The sequence below is a fragment of the Pseudophryne corroboree genome, chromosome 10 (genome assembly GCF_028390025.1).
Source record: "Pseudophryne corroboree isolate aPseCor3 chromosome 10, aPseCor3.hap2, whole genome shotgun sequence".
NCBI classification, from domain to species: Eukaryota; Metazoa; Chordata; class Amphibia; order Anura; family Myobatrachidae; genus Pseudophryne; species Pseudophryne corroboree.
In genome coordinates, this window is record NC_086453.1 from 312,030,777 (window position 1) to 312,048,790 (window position 18,014).

At 46.0% G+C, this 18,014-nt stretch overlaps 1 protein-coding gene and 1 non-coding gene across 2 annotated transcripts in view; both read left to right on the plus strand.

Annotated features, from left to right (window-relative positions):
* KMT2A (lysine methyltransferase 2A) overlaps positions 1 to 18,014 on the plus strand; it is a 293,772-nt gene that overhangs the window by 268,757 nt on the left and 7,001 nt on the right. The window contains exons 28-35 of the mRNA XM_063941799.1: positions 2,558 to 2,638; positions 4,152 to 4,219; positions 4,529 to 4,696; positions 6,826 to 6,900; positions 7,849 to 8,023; positions 9,400 to 9,507; positions 9,756 to 9,839; positions 17,580 to 17,709. Of these exons, the coding sequence (XP_063797869.1) occupies positions 2,558 to 2,638; positions 4,152 to 4,219; positions 4,529 to 4,696; positions 6,826 to 6,900; positions 7,849 to 8,023; positions 9,400 to 9,507; positions 9,756 to 9,839; positions 17,580 to 17,709 (889 nt within the window). The remainder of the gene's footprint in view (positions 1 to 2,557; positions 2,639 to 4,151; positions 4,220 to 4,528; positions 4,697 to 6,825; positions 6,901 to 7,848; positions 8,024 to 9,399; positions 9,508 to 9,755; positions 9,840 to 17,579; positions 17,710 to 18,014) is intronic.
* On the plus strand, positions 12,747 to 12,865 carry LOC134968132 (5S ribosomal RNA). Its single transcript, XR_010189324.1, has one exon. It is a non-coding gene; the product is annotated as a 5S ribosomal RNA (ribosomal RNA).

An 18,014-nucleotide genomic window follows, 5' to 3' on the forward strand; every position in this document is an offset into this window, starting at 1 on the left:
TCAAACCTTTTAGGGGTCTATTCATGAAGCAGTTAAAAGAGTAGAAAAGCGAGCTTGTGGAGAAGTTGCCCATGGCAACCAATCAGCTGCTCCGTACAATCGTATAGTACACAAATTATAAATGTTACTTCAAAGCTGATTGGTTGCCATGGACAACTTCTCCACACTTTTCACTGCTTCATGAATAGACACCTTAGAGTGATAGAGTACCAACCAACCAGTTCCTAACTGTCATGTTACAGGCTGTGTTTAGAGCCCTTCCCCCCCATTAGTCGAGACATTGATAAAGTATGGTACTTAGCAAGCATGGAAAAGATTACTGCATATCTCCATAATAGATCATTCCAGTTTCTACTGATATGGGACCTGTGGTTCAAATCTCAAGCCCCTCCATGTAGTTCACGCTCCTCTAGAAGTTCTCTGACACTCCGGTTCCTGTGACCTTTGTAATCTCTTGACCTTTCGTACAGACATGAGGTCGTTCTTTATAGTACCTTATCGTGTGTCTCGGCTACTATCTTCAACCTAGCATTGGCTTTGCGAGTTGAATTCGTTTAGTATGGAGATGTTACGGCGGACCCTCCACCTCTGTCTCTTTCCCCTCTATGCTGTACCTTCCCCTTCGTTTCCTCCTCTCTTCTCCTCTTACCTCTTCTTCACCCTTACGTTCTCTACTTGTACAATAGAAAATTCGAGCCTTTTATTTGGTTCCTCTAAGAATATCTTGCTCATGTTACTCACAATGTCAATCTCTCAATTTCTTTTATTATCAGTATACCGTCTTTCACTCTGGGAACCACTTGATTTCTTTACTAAGGTTATATTTCTGTTCTATACATATTGTAGTTTTATGAATATGTTCTCTCCAAGTTTGTGGGGGGACATCGTTGTCTTTTATAACCTGAAAAATTTAAATAAACATTTAATAAAAAAAAATAAGACAGGAGCTGATTGATTGGTACTTTACCACCGTGCAATTTATCACTTTCCAAGGCTTGATAAATCTGGGCCAGTGTTTGAAAAATGACAGATGCTTATTGTTTGGTACTTTGTCTCGCCACTTTATTGCTCTCCAAGGTTTGATAATATCCCCCCGGGTAACAAACTACAGTTAACACTCCTGCTCAGCATGTCAGAAATATTTAATTTATCACTTTGTAGTTAACTTGCACTTTAAATATATTTTATAACCATCTGTCTCATTTATTTATGTGCATTGGATAGCGCAGGGAGCCAGGTAGTGTAACTGAACTGGAGGTGGACTTTTAACTTTTAAAAAAACAAACAAACCTGTGGCTTGGAATATTTAGGTGACTGGGCAGGTCAGCTGTGGGAAGGTGTCCCTAGCACTTAAACAAAAGGCCACAATTACGATTAAATTATTGTCAGGTTTTTGGGGGGGCATTGAGGGAAGATCTGGTTGCTCAAGAAAGTTGAATTTCCCTTTACAGTGTTCGGTGCGTGCCGATAGGTGGTCTAACCACATGATGAGCTGACCGATGTTGATGAGATTTTTGGGTACTGCACTTGTGCTGGGACCAGTCAATGTGTATCTCCTTTATCTTATTACATAGAACACTGTGGGGCATGTGTACTAAGCCTCGGAGAGAGATTAACTACTAACCTTTCAGCTCCTGTCATTTTTCAACAGTCTGTAACGTAGCAATTAGGAGCTGATTGGCTGGAACTTTATCTCCATCCACTTTATCTCTCTCCAAGGCTTAGTACATATCTCCCTATGTAATTACAGTATTTGCTGGCGTATAAGACTACTTTTTTGCCCTGAAAAACATGCCTCCAAGTGGGGGGGTCGTCTTATACGCCGGGTGCACTTCAGTTGGGATAGACATAGCTGCCATAGTGGCCTTCCGATACTCGCCCGATGCCCATAGTGGCCTCCCGATGCCCGCCCACCTCATTCTACATACCATCCAGTATCGCGCGGCATCCAGTGCGGCCGCGGCGGGTCACTAGTGCCAATTACAGGGAGATGCAGGGACTGGCCGGAGGCGCTGCGGTCGCGTTGTGGCCGTACAATGGTGACAATGACAGGTACTGTAATGGCACTAATACTAATGGCACTCATGTGAAACCGGTAACAATAAATGCACACAGGGGTATACTTTTATACATTTTACAACTTTCTCCTCGCCCCCTCCCCCCTTCTTATGCATACCTTGATAAATACTCCCTATCCAAATCTCTTATCAGGTCATAATATACAGTATGTCACAAATCTGATGTTCTTTTACGTTTTATTTGGTGTGTGGAAGGGGGTAGTCTTATACGGCGAGTATATAACAAACTCTATATTTTGAGTGGAAATGTTGGGGGTCGTCTTATACGCCCAGTCGTCTTATACGCCGGCAAATACGGTACACGCCGTTTTCAGACATGGCTACTCAAGCCTGTTTCTTGCTCTTACATAATTAGTAGCTCTGTAGATACAGCTGTTAGAATGACTCCGTGTTGATGAGTTACCTGATGAGATGAGTATTCCTCCTGATAACACTGTTGTCCCTCAGCTGACCGGTGACCATACAAATATCATTTGCAGGAGCCTCAAACCTAAAACTGAAGCCTGTGATGTAAAGATCCCAGCGGCAGCTCCTGCGCCAGAGGCAGAGAAGACATCAGGGTGAGCTGTGGGGAAAGTGGGCATAGGCTAGCACTGGTCATTTGCCATGTCGGTCTCTATATACCACTACTGCACATATCCGTATTTACCTTTGTATTCTGCACATATGTATGTGTTACAGATCCATTTATAAAAGCCACATCCATGCTTTATTATATATTAGTTCTGCCAATGTCGGCAGCTTACACGGAGGGACAGAGATCAGCAGACCACTGTCCGGTCTATGTATGCCTTTAGGTTTCTCATTGCATTATATATTGCTAAAAACACATTTCACAGAGGCTCTTCTATATTATATTAACACGAAAGGCCGATCTAGGATAAAAGGCACAAATGCATTAGAAGGAAATAACTTTAAATAAACTCTTTGCTTTACTAGAAGGAATGCTGAGTTAGTTCATGCGCACCATGCAGCAACACATAACGTCTAATGTATATGATCACTCATTGAGGGCATACAGCCACTTGCCATGAATAATACTGACTTGAACCTTTCTGGGAGGAGATAAAATGATTGTGATACGTTTTCTGTCTGTGGAAGCAGGTGGGATGATTACTGACCCAGCAATATAGATTAGCTCAAACTGTGCCTGATTAATGAGATCTAGAAAACATGGCCTGTTGGTGGTACTGGAGGACTGCTATATATTGTGGGCCGTATTCACTGAGGTGTAAATGCAATTCACGTCTTTTTAGCTATAAGCGGCATTTTTTTTTAAAATGCAAATGTAGGAATTTTTACAACTTGTGGCTTTTCACATGCGTGCGCTTGGCTTACACCTGTGTACAACTAAGGGGCCCAGAATCACTTAACAGATGCTTCAATCCATTTGGGTATTTATCAGTGGCATATAAACATACATGTCATGATGTATGTAATATATGTGCTGGCTGCATTACCTCAGGGATCAGCGGTGCTGTGCGTTTCACAGCAGCCACTGCACCCAAGACGCAGCATTTGGCTTTGCTTCTCTTTCTGAGCCTGCCCTCAGACTCCCATTGACTAGTTGCACAGGAGTCTGGGGGAGGGTATATAGAGGGAGAGGCAGGCAGAGTGCTGCGTCCCGAGCGATGGCTCAGTGAAACGCGCAGCGCTGCTGGTCCCTGAGGTAAGGCAGCCAGCACATATATTATAAACAGACATGTAATGTTGCATTTGAGTTTCCCAGCCGTGTTAGATCCAGATATGTCTAAGGGAGCGAACCTCGGCCAAGAGGAAGGGAGTCGCCGCTACAGACATATGTATGGGGCCACCTCTCAATAGATCAAAAAGAAAATTATTGTGTAAGTGATACTTGCATTTTCATATACTTGCAATGGTGAATAAGGCCCTGTGTGGTTACCTGCGCAAGCAAAGCTTTAAATGACACAAATACAAAATGAAAATAAGGTTGTTTTTTTTACTGAACTACTCTGTCTGCAACGTCAGTCATTCTGTATATTGATAGTGAAAGAGGAAGGCACAAATGTTGGTGGGTTTACGTTGTTTTTTTTCCCTCTTTTTTGTTCATAGGCAATCACCAGCTATCCTACACCAGGAGCCTACATCAAAGGAAAGCCTACCAGAGCCAAAGCAGGATGGTATGTCTGCCCATACAATGGTATTATGTGACAGAAGGGTGATAGCATTGATGAACCAGAATAGAGCAACATTGTTACAGAATGTTTGTGAATTCTAGTTTACTTTATATAAAATACAGGTGAACACTGATACGTTTGTTTTTTCCAACTTTTTGGATATTTTATTTTCTAAGTGAACCTGAGATATGCGTAAACGCTGTATTGGTGGCAGTATTTCTGCCCAGCGCCACCTTTGTGGACTTGCCCAATAGTCTAAGCGTGAACATATTTTGTTGAGCGTGTGAGACGTGTAACATTTGTCATGTGCAGACTGTAAGCAGCCAGAAGAGGATGCTGGGTTTAGCTCACCGCTGATGAGGCTTCTGCAGCACGAACAGAGGCGCCAAGGTTCACTTGAGGAGCAGAAGCCCAGGACCGGTCTTCTGTTTGAGATCTCCAGCGATGATGGTTTCCAGATTTCCTCCAACAGCATCGAAGGTAAGTGAGGATGGTGGGACATTGCAGAGAAGTGTTGGTCATATGTTGGTATATTCAATTAGTGTCGGATCCTCTCCAACAGAGAGGATCCGACACTTCACTATTCAATTTGCAGGCATTACCAAGCCTTGCATTGAATAGGGCTAATGGAAATTCACCCTAAAAACGGCCCAAAAAAAACTGATGTTTTTTCGACATGTCGGGCATTCCGACAGGAATTGAATACTGGCCACAATATACAAGCCTAACATCCTGCCAGTATGTGATGTGATTAGACATTTTATATCCTAGGATTCTTGAATTCCCCTTTCGGTCCAGTTCTATAATAATACAATTTTTAGTTAATTTTTGCTTTATCATAAGTCTTGCTCTGCCGCATCTATAGCAATGGTTTTCTGGTATACAGAGCTTGCGCTTAAGGCGTGTGCTTTTCTTGTGTAACTGTTATACGTGCACTTTTTATATTGAAGGTTGCAGATTTTGCAGGTATTGGGCAGGTGGACATTTTACTTTCTCGGTTGTTCTTGTTCTTTTAATTGTTTGTGTTTCACTGTTAGTCTTAGGCTTACTGTTCTCATTGGAGAATGATGATTGGAGGCAGTGCAGGCAATTTACTGAAATCATTACAGTGTGCTTAGGGTGGTTTAAGAGAGGAGAGGGCCTGTGGGCAGGCTCTATGTGTGCCCCCTCGTCTCCGGAGCGCAGTAGACTCTGGTTCATATTCTCAGTGAGTTCTGCTGCTCTGCAGTGACGGGCCTCTGGCTGATGCGGGACTTCGGAGACGGCAGAGAAGTAAGTTTAATCATATGGGTATACGGAGTGTGGACTCACCTGGACCCAGGGGCCGGTGTACACCGCACACCCTGCACCCATTATAGATAAGCCAGTGAAAGTGCCCTATGTTCAGTGTACTATTTTTAAATAATAAGAGGCACAAATGGAGGTTGTACAATGCAATACCTCCTGCAAAAAAATACCACTCACTAAATCAAATACAACCAGCAGGCAAGGCAGTGCAGTAGCACGAAGAAAGGAGAGTCTGCTAAGTAGGGAGCACAAAGAGGGCACAATCCATCTTGGTTTCTAGTGGGTTCATGCTAGTTTAATAAGCCCGGTCTGGCCTGTAGACTATTCAGATGTCCACCATGGCTATTTAAGAAAAACAGACCTTTTCCAGAAATGGGATAAGCCAAGACATCCCTGCCTCTGGGATAAGCCAAGACATCCCTGCCTCTGGGATAAGCCAAGACATCCCTGCCTCTGGGATAAGCCAAGACATCCCTGCCTCTGGGATAAGCCAAGACATCCCTGCCTCTGGTTGCTTGGTGGTGCTAGGGCTGCCTTTCCATCAGCCACTGCGCAAGGGTTCAGTCACTGCCTTCCCAGACCGTGACCCTACTCTTCTGGATGACCAGCTACGGTGACCAACAGCTCCCATAATAATTACTGCACATCCCCCAGGTGGAGTCTAAACACAAAATCCCCCACACTGCCAAGTTACTCCAGCTAAACTGGAGTGCTTGTGGCAGGCATGATGTTAAAAAAAAAAAAGGGTGGATACATGGTCACAAACTATTTCCAGCGTCCCCCAGTGGAGGACTAAGAAATAGCGCAGCCAGTGAGGGTATAGAGGGGGAGGAGTTTGAGGTTTTTAAGGTAAATTTGAAATTGCCCAAGTTCCTGTGCACCCCAGTGATCTAGTGGCCTCATTTGGCTCAGAGAAAACTATTTAACCTAATTCAACTAAATGAAATCCTAATCAAAGATTCTGCTCAAACACCGCTTAGAGCAGGGGATTCTGCTCGCCTTACAGATGCTTGCTTGTCTATGACAAGTGGTACCGCCATTGTACAAGCAGTCACGAGTGGATTATCATTTATGTGGTTTATATGGCACATCTTCTTACTAGTTTTTGAGTGCATTATGTACAGACTTTAATTTGCTTAATAAGTGATATATTTTATCTACTTTTGACAGCTTTACTCCTGTTCTACTTATGTCCTACTTTAGTTCTGTTTATGTCTTACAGTATATATTGATTTCTTCTAATGAAATACACAGTGGCAGATTTGTTTTTGTTTTATAACACGCTTGGTTATGGTCATACTGTATTTTGATTTGCCTTGCAGAGGCCTGGAAGTCTCTGACCGACAAAGTACAGGAAGCAAGATCCAATGCCAGACTGAAGCAGCTGTCGTTTGCAGGTAGAGTAATGTGCTACACTAGGGGGTATTGGTTCATGCATCCAGGATAACGTTATTCAGTAATCAAGGCATGCTTTCCAAAGTATCCGCTAAACACTAAAATGAATGGAAACGTCTTTGAGTAAACGGAGTCTCTAAGATTAAATGCAAAGTGTTTTGTTTTTTGTCCCTTTGTTTCATTTCACTTAACAAGTCTCCCTATAAAACTGTTCTGGGAATGACTTAGTACAAAGTCAGTGCTGGCAACATCTTTAGCATATAACAAAGACAATAGGGGTCATTCAGACCATGACGCTAATGTGGCTTGCAGCGGCTGCATTGCGGCCACACACTTTTTAGGTCGTATCCCCAATGGATGCGACCGCAATGTGATTGCCAACGGCGGGCGTTTTCGGGGCGTGAACGAGGGCAGGCCGGGATAGTTTTCGGGGCGGCTGCGTGACGCCACACGCAACTGCTCTGAACAAAAAGATGGCTGCTGGCCTCCTGGCTGCGCTGCCAGGGGTCAACCTTAGAGCCGACGGGTTTGCAATTAGATTGCGGATGCATCTGGAGCGGTCTTGTCCTGTGCTGGGCGGCCCACAACGTGCAGAGATGAACATCGATCTGGCTGTGTATGCAGCCATCTGCTTTCATCTCTGAATAACCGCCAATGACCGGAAGGGCTCTTAAAAGTTCCTGGTTTGCATGGACCCCTGACCACAGCTGAGCTCTCTCCGCTGTGTATGGGAAGCAGACAGCTAGCCAGCCATTAGTTGTTGCCATCAGTAGTCTTTCTTCATAAGTTGCTTTAGTTAACGAAGAAACAGGAATGGCTTGGTAGTCTTGCCACACTGATGGACAATCTTTTGCAGCGTTAACAGTGGGGCCTCTTCTGGTATTGATGAAAACTTGCTCTAGGAAGAAATGGACAAACTGAGTTTTAATAAAAAAACCTTTTCTCTATAGGTGTGAATGGGCTGAAAATGCTGGGAATTATACATGATGCTGTGGTGTTTCTGGTGGAGCAGCTTTATGGGGCCAACAAGTGTCGTAGCTATAAGTTCCGCTTCCACCGACCAACTGGAGAAGAGGAGCCTCCTCTTAATCCTCATGGGTCAGCACGGGCCGAGATGCACCGGAGGTGAGCCAGAGAATGTGCTACTAGTAAATCTATAAATTTACTTTTTGCATCAGGAACACATTTGAGTCCACTTGCGAGATCTCTGCTGATCTATGTGGCACAAAGGGCCATCAAACAGGTGTATAACTACTTACGTTTAGATGTGATGTATCTTCATTAGCTGGACATTGTGTCCTATTATGTCAGTGGGAAGTTTGTCCTGTCTCGGAAGACCCACTGTCATTTTTTCCACCTACGCATTTGCCTACATAAAAATGTGCCCGTAAGTAAAGTTTCCCTGTTCAGAGCTGTCTGTAGCTCTAACTAATAAGAGGAATACCAGCGGCTGTGGGGGAAAACAAACAGTCCTAAAATGTGACTAGGGCGTATCCGTAGAATGTGCTGATTAATTTGATATGACACTCATGATGTTCAGTGATGTGGGAATGTTCTGCACATGCAGCGATACGTAGGGACATTTCCTCAACAGCCATTGGCCTTGATGTAATCTTACGGTGTAAGCTCAGGCAAGTGAGGGCAGTGAATAATGACTCTTTTTTTCTGTAAATTTACATTGTAGAAGCTCCTGTACTGGTCTAGCAGTAAGAGGAGGAGCTACAGTCTTGAAAAATTGCATAAAACTCAATATTATGTTTCCTAGTTATTTATATATTGGTACCTTTCATGCATTTTACCTAGTACAGCACCACATTTCACCTATTGGCAGATTGTGTTGTGATTGAGACGCATTTCCGGCAAAAAAAGACACCCAAAGCTAGCAGAGTGGCGCTGAGAGGGGCTGTTTGGTACAACTGCAGCAATGAAGTATGAGGACACATCTGTAGTTCTTCTCAGAGCTGTAAAGGGGGTTTATGGCTCCCTGTGCTGTATATTCTGAGCACGTGATGTGATGCCAAGGGTACGAGGCTGCAGGGAATACAGCATTGACCAAAGCGTCCTCAGGATGCTCGGGTGTGGCTGTACAGGCTGCAGGGTTCCTTTCTGGTGCGCCCAAAGAACACTCCAGGCAGGCACTGCAGCAGCAATTTTGGTGAATACGGGTTAGCGATGGTGTCTCCCCCAGACCCTGCTCTCTGACAGCACTGCTTGCTCGGCCCTGGTTCTTTTTAAAACTTTGTGTTGCAGCCTCCTGAAATAACTTTAGAAAAGATTACAAAGAAGAACTATTGTTTCCACCAGAGAGCTACATGATCTCCTTGCAGTACATCAGGTCTTTACGTTCAGATTGATTTTTCAATCTGTGTTTAGAAACCACCAAAAAGTGCCATCATTTCTTTGGAATTATATTACTTTATTATATGAGCTCAGCAGCACACACCTGCTAAATGTCTTGTGCATGTAAAAGCCAGACTAATAATACACCGCCCCTTTTTCAGAAAATCTACGTTTGACATGTTTAACTTTCTGGCCTCCAAACATCGCCAGCCTCCAGAGTACAAACCAAACGACGAGGAGGAAGAGGAGGTGCAGCTGAAATCTGCTCGGTAAACTTCTTTCTTGTGTCTAAACATTTAACTTCCAGAAGAATGACCCTGATGACTTTGTACGTGTATATTCACATACACATAAAGCCGCCCTAACACTTTATGGTCACATCAACTCACTATTGCTCGTACCACTCTGAGATATTGGACGTTGCTTTGTATATTTATTGCGAAAAGGTCTGTCCAGAAAAAAATTGTACATTTTGGACAACTTACCTATTCACTTTTTTGTTTCACATTTGTTACAGGAGGGCCACCAGCATGGATCTGCCGATGCCAATGAGATTCCGGCATCTCAAGAAGACATCCAAAGAGGCTGTAGGTGTTTACAGGTGCGTTGAACACTACTATGTGAATATGAACACTTACTAATATCAGATGGACTTGAATGATTGTCACAGTCACCTTTAAGGGCAAGTAAGTAATGTCATGGAGACCACAAGCTGAGTGCAGTCTCATCCAACAAACTGCTGTTCTTCCAGAAGAAGTTCCCGTACTTGTAGGCTTACCATACTACCACTTTATACCTGGGACGCTCATGGAATACACAGGTTCTGTGGTTGAGTAAAACCAGATGAAATGCAGGCTTGAAGTCAGCCAGCCACAGAACCTGTGTAAATCATTAGTGTCCCGGTATAAATGCACAGTATGGTAAGCCTATGTAGTTGTCTTCTAACTGACAAAGGCTGCCTAACAAGTTTTACCAATGTGTCCCACTCATTCCCTATTAGATAAAGGGGTCAATTTAATTAGGCGTGACTAAGCAGCGCATGCGAATAAGTCCAGCTGTGTGCTGTATTTACAGTACTTGTCAGGCTGCATGCAAAAATCCACGAGTCAGGGGCGAGATCACTCCTAATTTAATTCACCCGTAAGATTGACTCTACAGAGTCAGGGAAGATGGTTTCAACGCCAAGTTTAGTAATTGCAACATTTTAGGTGGTATTCAAATGATATATCACGCCCAATGTCCTTTCTAAAGTGATCCCCGTTATCGCGCATATCGCACCCATAGTAATCAGATTTAGCTGCGTAAAGGGTTAGGGCGCCTCGCTACCCCAGGGGTAGCGAGCTGAAATGATGATACCACACCGGTCAGCAGAAATAGAATGGGTGTGGAAGGGGGTGAAAAGAATTGAATACCGCCCTTTGAGTGCAGCCGGACACGGCGTCAGTACTGTGCTGTCATCTATAGAGCAGCAATGAGACCCTGGGTAAAAGTGTACCATTGCAGGTCCAGCATTGTCAGAGTGATGCCAGTGACTCCTTAGAGGTCTATGTATTAAGCCTTGGAGAGAGAGAAACTACCAACCAATCAGCTGTAATTTTTCAAACCCAGCCTGTAACATTACATTTAGGGCTTTATCTCTGTCCACTTTATCTCTCTCCAAGGCTTAGTACATAGACCCCTAAGTATGGGTACACACCTGAACAATGTCGGCATGATACGTAGTTTCTCCTTCATCCACTAGGGGCCACTGGAGTGTAGTTACAATGGGGAGATAGTAGGTGGTATTGGTAGCTGGCACTTTAAAAATTCTCACACTGTGGCTAGCTCCTCCCCTACTATCTCCCCTCCAAGCCAGTCTTAGTTAAGTGCCCGAGGTAGCTGGTTCACTTGGGTTTAGCTGAAGAATTTTCTTCTTTTTTCTTTATTATTTTATTTTTCTTACACACTCACAGACTGGCAGCTCTGCCACTGCCAGTCTGCACCGTGGGAGCTGCCGGCGGGGTCCCATCGCAGCTGCGTGCGGCTAGGGATGGGCCCCGGCTGAGGGAGACACTGAGCTCTCCTGAGTTGGCGGACACCGCTGCGTGCGGCGCGTGTCGCGGCCACTCCATCCAGCAGAAGATTCCGGCAGCATGGCAGCGGTGAGTATCAAAAATGGTCGGACACCGCTGCGTGCGGCTTGTGTCGGGACCACCCCACCACAGAAGATTCCGGCTGGACGCCGCTGCGTGCGGCGTGTGTCGGGGCCGATCCACCAAGAACACAGTGGTGAGTGAAGTATACTTTATTTGTGGTGGCTATGTATGTTTTTAGAGCAATCTGTTTATTGTTGTACAACCCACTCCAGAAGGGCTCTCTGGGGCTGTAATGTACTTTATTGTATCCTTACCTGTCCTCCTCATGGAGAAACAGACAGGATGATTGGGGGAGGCTGAGTATGTGTTTATACAACCCTGACTGAAAAACGGGTGTGTGTCATTCTGATAACCCTCTGCTCCCCCAGCTCCCCGCACCCCCCGCACCCACTCAGCGCGACTCACAGAGCCGGCACAGGGATCCCGCTCGAGCGCAAAGCAATGTTTAAATTTGGCGCCTTGTACGGAGGGGGCGGAGCTAAGTCCCGCTCTGTAGAGCGAGCTCAGCGCTCCCTGCTCCCAGGCGGCGACTCGCGCTCTGTTCAGCGCAACACTCCCCGGCGGCGGCTAGCAGATACAGGGCTCTACTAGCGCTGTATAGCGGGCTCAGCGCTCAGCGCTCCCCGGCGGTGACTCGCAGGCCCAGCGGAGGGTACAGCTCGCTTCCCGCTTAGTTTTGCAATAAGGCGCCATAGCCGGGGGGCGGAGCTAACTCCTGCTCTGTACAGCGGGCTCAGCATTCTCCGCTCCCCGGCCACTGTTATAGTGTAATAGGCATTTATGTGAGTTTAATGCACATGGTGCTGAGGAGAATGTGATATAGTCAGAGTGGCTCAGCACTAATCCAGTTATCCACTATATAGATTTTATCGCATAGCCCAGAGGAGTTTCACTCTGGCGGCCATTTCCTCCCTGCACAGACCTGGCTTCATATTTGCAGTGTCTCCTATAGCCCAGTGGGCTAATCTTGCATACTCAGAGACAAATACAAATAAAGTCCCAGGTATATTAACAGTTAACCCGCTTTACTCAGCGGGCTCCCAGGTCTCCCCGTCGCTAGGCAACAGCTCTGGGATTTGTAACTTTTCGATACTTCAGGCTGCTGAAATATAGATACATTCCTCCTGCAGTAGAGTCCTCTACCCAGCATTTTCCTACTTGCAAATCAGGGAACCTGCTCTATTACAGTAGCTGGGACTCAGCTCAATAATAATTAAAAGGATCTACTGTGCAGTATTTATTTACCTACGGTGTGTGTGTATATATACATATATAGTTATGTTTGTGCATGTATATATATAGATATATATATTTAAGTGCGTGTAGGTATGTATATAGATAAATCCATAAAATACCAGATATAGGGGATAAAAGCCTACGGCCACACCACCCTGAACACGCCCGATCTCGTCTGATCTCGGAAACTAAGCAGGGTCAGGCCCGGTTAGTACTTGGATGGGAGACCGCCTGGGAATACCAGGTGCTGTAGGCTACTTCCGCAATGTTTTCTAATAACAACATCTTGCACATAACATTTTCCCCCATCTTTCTCACAGGCTGGTCACCATTTTGAAAAGCCAGCGGAACCTCAGAGAAACATCTGGTGCACCTTAATTAGCGGTACACTAAATACAGGGCGGGGTGTTGCCTTCCCTTTATTATTCCTTGTTGTCACTAGTTACTAATGCTATTTGTAATTGTGGAATGCGTGTAAGGCATCAGACAAATAGCGCTGCGGCTCAGTACGCTAGTAGCGGGTATCTGAACAGGGGTTTGAATCCAAACAAAACTTTAAGGAGAACTCCTATAGCCTAGGGCTAAGACTCCTGTCCCACAGCGCAGCGTTGCTGGTTCAGGTCTCCGCTGCTCCAGAAAGTTTATTTTAATCGTATCGGTCACTACACATTATAGTGCAGACCTTACGTAGGGCTCTGTTTATTTAACCCACCTTTTCTCCTTTCGTTTGTCTCTCCTGGGATAGTCGAAGAATTCCCTCTTAGGTGTGAAGTATGCGGCGGAGCCATCTGCTTCGCCCTCCACGCACCTGCACACCCCTGTTTGATCAATGATGCAGGTAATGTCACTATTAACCAGACAATAGCTCATCAGGTAAGCCCTTGGACTTTGGTTTCCAAGGTCACAGGATCAAATCACAGCGGGACCAAACACACCTTTCCAAAAAGAAACTTTGCTAACATTCCATGCATTACTGATGTCTGTTTTCTGTGGATCTGAACCAGTGTCTCAGAATATACAGGTACATAATACAGCAGTTCATCTGATACTGCAGGTAAAGGAGGAGGACACGTCAAGTCCATCAGGGTTCCACGCCATTGACGAAAATGACAGCGACTGGTTCAGTTTCGGATGAGCTGGGCAGGCTCCGGTAGGCGGCCGACAGACACCCGAATACACAATATCAGGTATCAAACAGGGTTTGTTTTCCTATCTTTTCCCCGCAGATGGCAGGAGATGGTATCAGAACCTCTCTAGGGTATACACCTCGGTGTATCGCCGGTCCATCAAGCCGCCGTTTTCCTGAGGCAACCTTGCTCAGGGATCCATCGACATATGCGGCAGCATGGTTCTACCGTATCCGGAGCAGGTAGGTTGGGGAACAATTGTCCTCTAGGTTACAGGATGCTTCGCATCAGGATCAATTGATACTTTGATACAGGTCAGAATCACGATTCTGCTTTATGTTCCTTGGAGGTCTCCATGTCTACAGACTCGGACCCTGCATCTTCGCTTGGGCTGTCTTAACCCGACGACCTCTGGGGCTGCGACAGTGACAAGTAAACATGAAATCCTACGGGGCAGATGGTTCTGGGGAAGGAACTTTCTGCAGGATTTCTTGAACCAATGGAGGTAGGTCCACTTTGATTTCTCCTACTACTGCCCCAGCTCCAAGACAGACCTTTACTGGTCTTCCCTTTAGATTGTTTCGTGCCCTTTCAGGTTTTTGACTCCACACGGGTGATATCTTCGTCGCCAGGGGTTCTCAGGGTAAAAAGGCTGAAGCAGAGGTTCAACATCCTCAGTCCAGTCTGATTTTATGTCATCCTATACACCCATTACACCTGCAGGGTCCCAGGGTAGGCGCAGGTCGATGGGAGAAGGCTTGGGCGGTTACAACCGTCTCAGGAGTCCCTCGGCATGGGTCGGCTGATTTACGATGACAAGAGAGTCATACTGCAGGCTGCGCTCCATAGGTTTCTAACCGCAAAGGGTGTTGATCCCTGTTTTACACATATCATTTGAATTAGGACAGTTCTCAGGCCTTTGTTTTCTTTTCACGTTCCGAAGCCAAGTGGCTCGGACAGGCCTATTCTGGCCTTACAATCCTTTTAGTCTGTGATTGCTAGTTTAAACAAGAAAGGGAGTTTTACGTGTCCCTTGTCTTCAGAGATGCCTGTTTACTGATTTCCGTTGGACAGGCTTTTCTCAGATTCCCCCTTAACAGGATTCTCATTTTCACTGTAAGTCCTTTACTCTTCTCTCTTCCGCTCCCACAGAGTTTAGGAAGATAACAGAATAACTCTTTTTCAAGGGCAGTGGGTGACGTTGGTTCCCTAATGGGACAATTTACTGCTACTATCCCACTCTGTACATTAGGTGGCTTCTGAATATCCGGAGGATCCACGAGCTTCTGATTCGACACAGATCCAATTTATGCTCCGCATAGACGTTTCTCAACACGGTCCGTCAGAGGTTTTTTCATTCCTCGGCACCAGAGACTCTATTTCTTCAGTCAAGTTGCGACGTAATGAGTGGTCGCCTCCATTCCTCTCGGAACGGGGGACAACAATCTTGTTTCCAGATCAAGCCACCAGGTCAGACTCCTGGGTGAGGGAACATGCCCCGGAGTTTTGTCAGCTGGTCCGCTGTGGGCGGAGATTTCGGATCGACCTCAGGGCGTTCTGACTGACTCTTTAACCCTTTATTACTCTCGGACGGCAGTAGCCGTGGAGGCCCTCAGGGCTCCGGGGAGTTTTCTGGTTATTCTATCCTGCCTCCTTTTCTATTTCTACTTCATGTTCAGTAACACAGGAGGGGATTATGCGTGCTAGTCCTCTCGGTGGCGCTGGTTGGGCCACGCATGACTTGAAGATACAGATACGCCTGTTGTCAGTAGAGGAGCCTTGGCTCCTACCTCGACGGGACTGTCTACTTCAACAGGCTCCTTTTTTTTCTCCTTGTTCAATTTTACACTGGTTTCGGTTACCCGTGTGACTGTTCACGAGACCTCAGAAGGGAGGAGTTCCCTAGTTCGGTTAGGCCTACTGGGCTCCGATTTCAGAAGTCTATTACCTCTTCTCGCTTTTGCCACTTTGGGAAAACTTTATGGAACATAATGAAGATAAAAGGGGGTTTTTCCCCCTTCTTCCAGTTACCATTCATCTTTGGTTTCTCTGGGAGGTTTTTTGCTCCGCTGCGCTTCAAACCACACTGACCGGAATTTTAGGTCTCTGCCTTTTTCGCTTTTCTTCCAAATGAGATTAGCCTAGCGGCCGTAAGTTCGGCCTCTTGTTCAGGGAGTACTCTATTGGCAATTCCCCGGGCTCGGCTTCGGCCTCAGCGGTCGTTTCTTCCAGAGGGGAGGTCCATTTTTCATATAAATCTGACACTAGTGGTTTTCAATCCTCTCTGAATGTTGTCAGGGCTCGTCAACTCTCTCTACAGAGGTCTCAGGCTATTCGATGAAGTGTTTTTTCTTCTTTGCTCTGGACGATGCTCCCGTACTAAATAGCCGGGGCCCCAGCATATGCTGGACAGTTGGATACATCTGATCATCAGACAGTCTTCTTGGCGGTTACTAGGGAACCTCCGTTTTCCAATTCAGCGCGCTTTACGCGCATTGTAAGACCTTCGTGGGCAGCCGCCCGCGGGGTCTCCATGAATATTTTGTCGGGCGGCTACTTGGTCAAACCGACATTCGTTTTGTCAAATTCTACAAGTTTGACACTTTTACGGCCTCTGCATCACTGTTTGGCCGAGCAGTTTTTACAGGACTCTCAGCGCTTTCCCACCCGTTTTTTGGGAGCTCTGGGACGTCCCCATTGTAACTACACTCCAGTGGCCCCTAGTGGATGAAGGAGAAATCAGGATTTTGGTACTTACCGATAAATCCCTTTCTCCGATTCCACAGGGGCCACTGGACGCCCGCCCAGCGCTGTTTCTCCTGATTTTTGTTTGATTAACGATTGCAGATCACCATATGACTGCTTGTTGGGTTCAGGCTAGCCTGGTTTTTTGTCAGGTTCTGTTCCAGGTTTAGTTTGTGTTCGCCTGGTTTACAGGGCGTCGTTAACCTCCTCTACCTTACGGTTTGTTTATTACAGCTCTCCTCGGGCACAGTTTAACGTAGACTGGCTTGGAGGGGAGATAGTAGGGGAGGAGCTAGCCACAGTGTGAGAATTTTTAAAGTGCCAGCTACCAATACCACCTACTATCTCCCCATTGTAACTACACTCCAGTGGCCCCTGTGGAATCGGAGAAAGGGATTTATCGGTAAGTACCAAAATCCTGATTTCCGGGGGAATCAGAACCATATATTGAGCAGATTGTACCGTGTGTAGCTGCAATTGGCTTTCCCGCAGTTGCATGCAATATCTTTAGGTTGGCCACGCAGCATGGCCAACCTAAAGATATCGCATGTGACCTGGTGCTTATTAATGAGGGACAAAACAGTGACCCTTCCATCTTTCATTAAATCTTCCTAGTGTGTACAGGCAGTCAGGTGTGGTCCGGTCTGAAGGGAATTGGGTCCGATTGCTCATCGTTCAGGTGCATACTAGTCTTCACGCTAGGCTGTTTTAGCAGGGCGCCGCATTTTTTAAATGCTAAAACAGCCTGCCACCACCGCCTGAATAGATACCATGCGCACAGCATCTATTCACATCAAAGGGAGCGCTTGGGGTTAGCCCAGCATGCACACCTCCATCAGTGACGCCACAGCTGGGGAATGCCCCCATTAGTGACAAGGAAGGGGCCTGGTCCACCCCTAACAGTGACGCCAGCGGTGCCACACCTCCTTTTCAACCGTGTGCACTAGCTACCCGGCACCTAAGCGCCCTGCCCAAATATGAGGGGGAACACTACATACCCACCCTAAGTCTCCAAACTGCACTGTTGTTCGTCACTAAATGAAATTCCTATAATAATGCTCTTGTGATTTCCTCTTATTGGTCGTATTCTCTTCAAAGATCTCCAATACATGGCCGAGGTCTTTTTTGCAAAAGGAACATTGATGCTGGAGAGATGGTGATAGAGTATTCGGGAAATGTCGTCCGCTCCACATTGACTGACAAAAGAGAAAAGTATTATGATGGAAAGGTGAGGGGTTCACAACACTGTTATTTCCTATTGCTAGTTTTGTTATACTGTTAGTGTAATTGTTTGCAACAAATAACAAATCGCACACAGCTTGCAATGGAGAGGTGGGCGTTACCGCTCTGCCTGATCACCATTGGCCAGTGTCCAGCCTGGCCACGCACTTTGACGAAATCTGGTTATTCAAGTTAGATAGATAGGTGATCACACACAGTTTCATACAGATGTGTCCCACTACAGCTTTGCCAAATAGCAGTAGCAGGAACGTTATGCGAACGCAGTGCGGTATTCCACACTCGTTACCATCG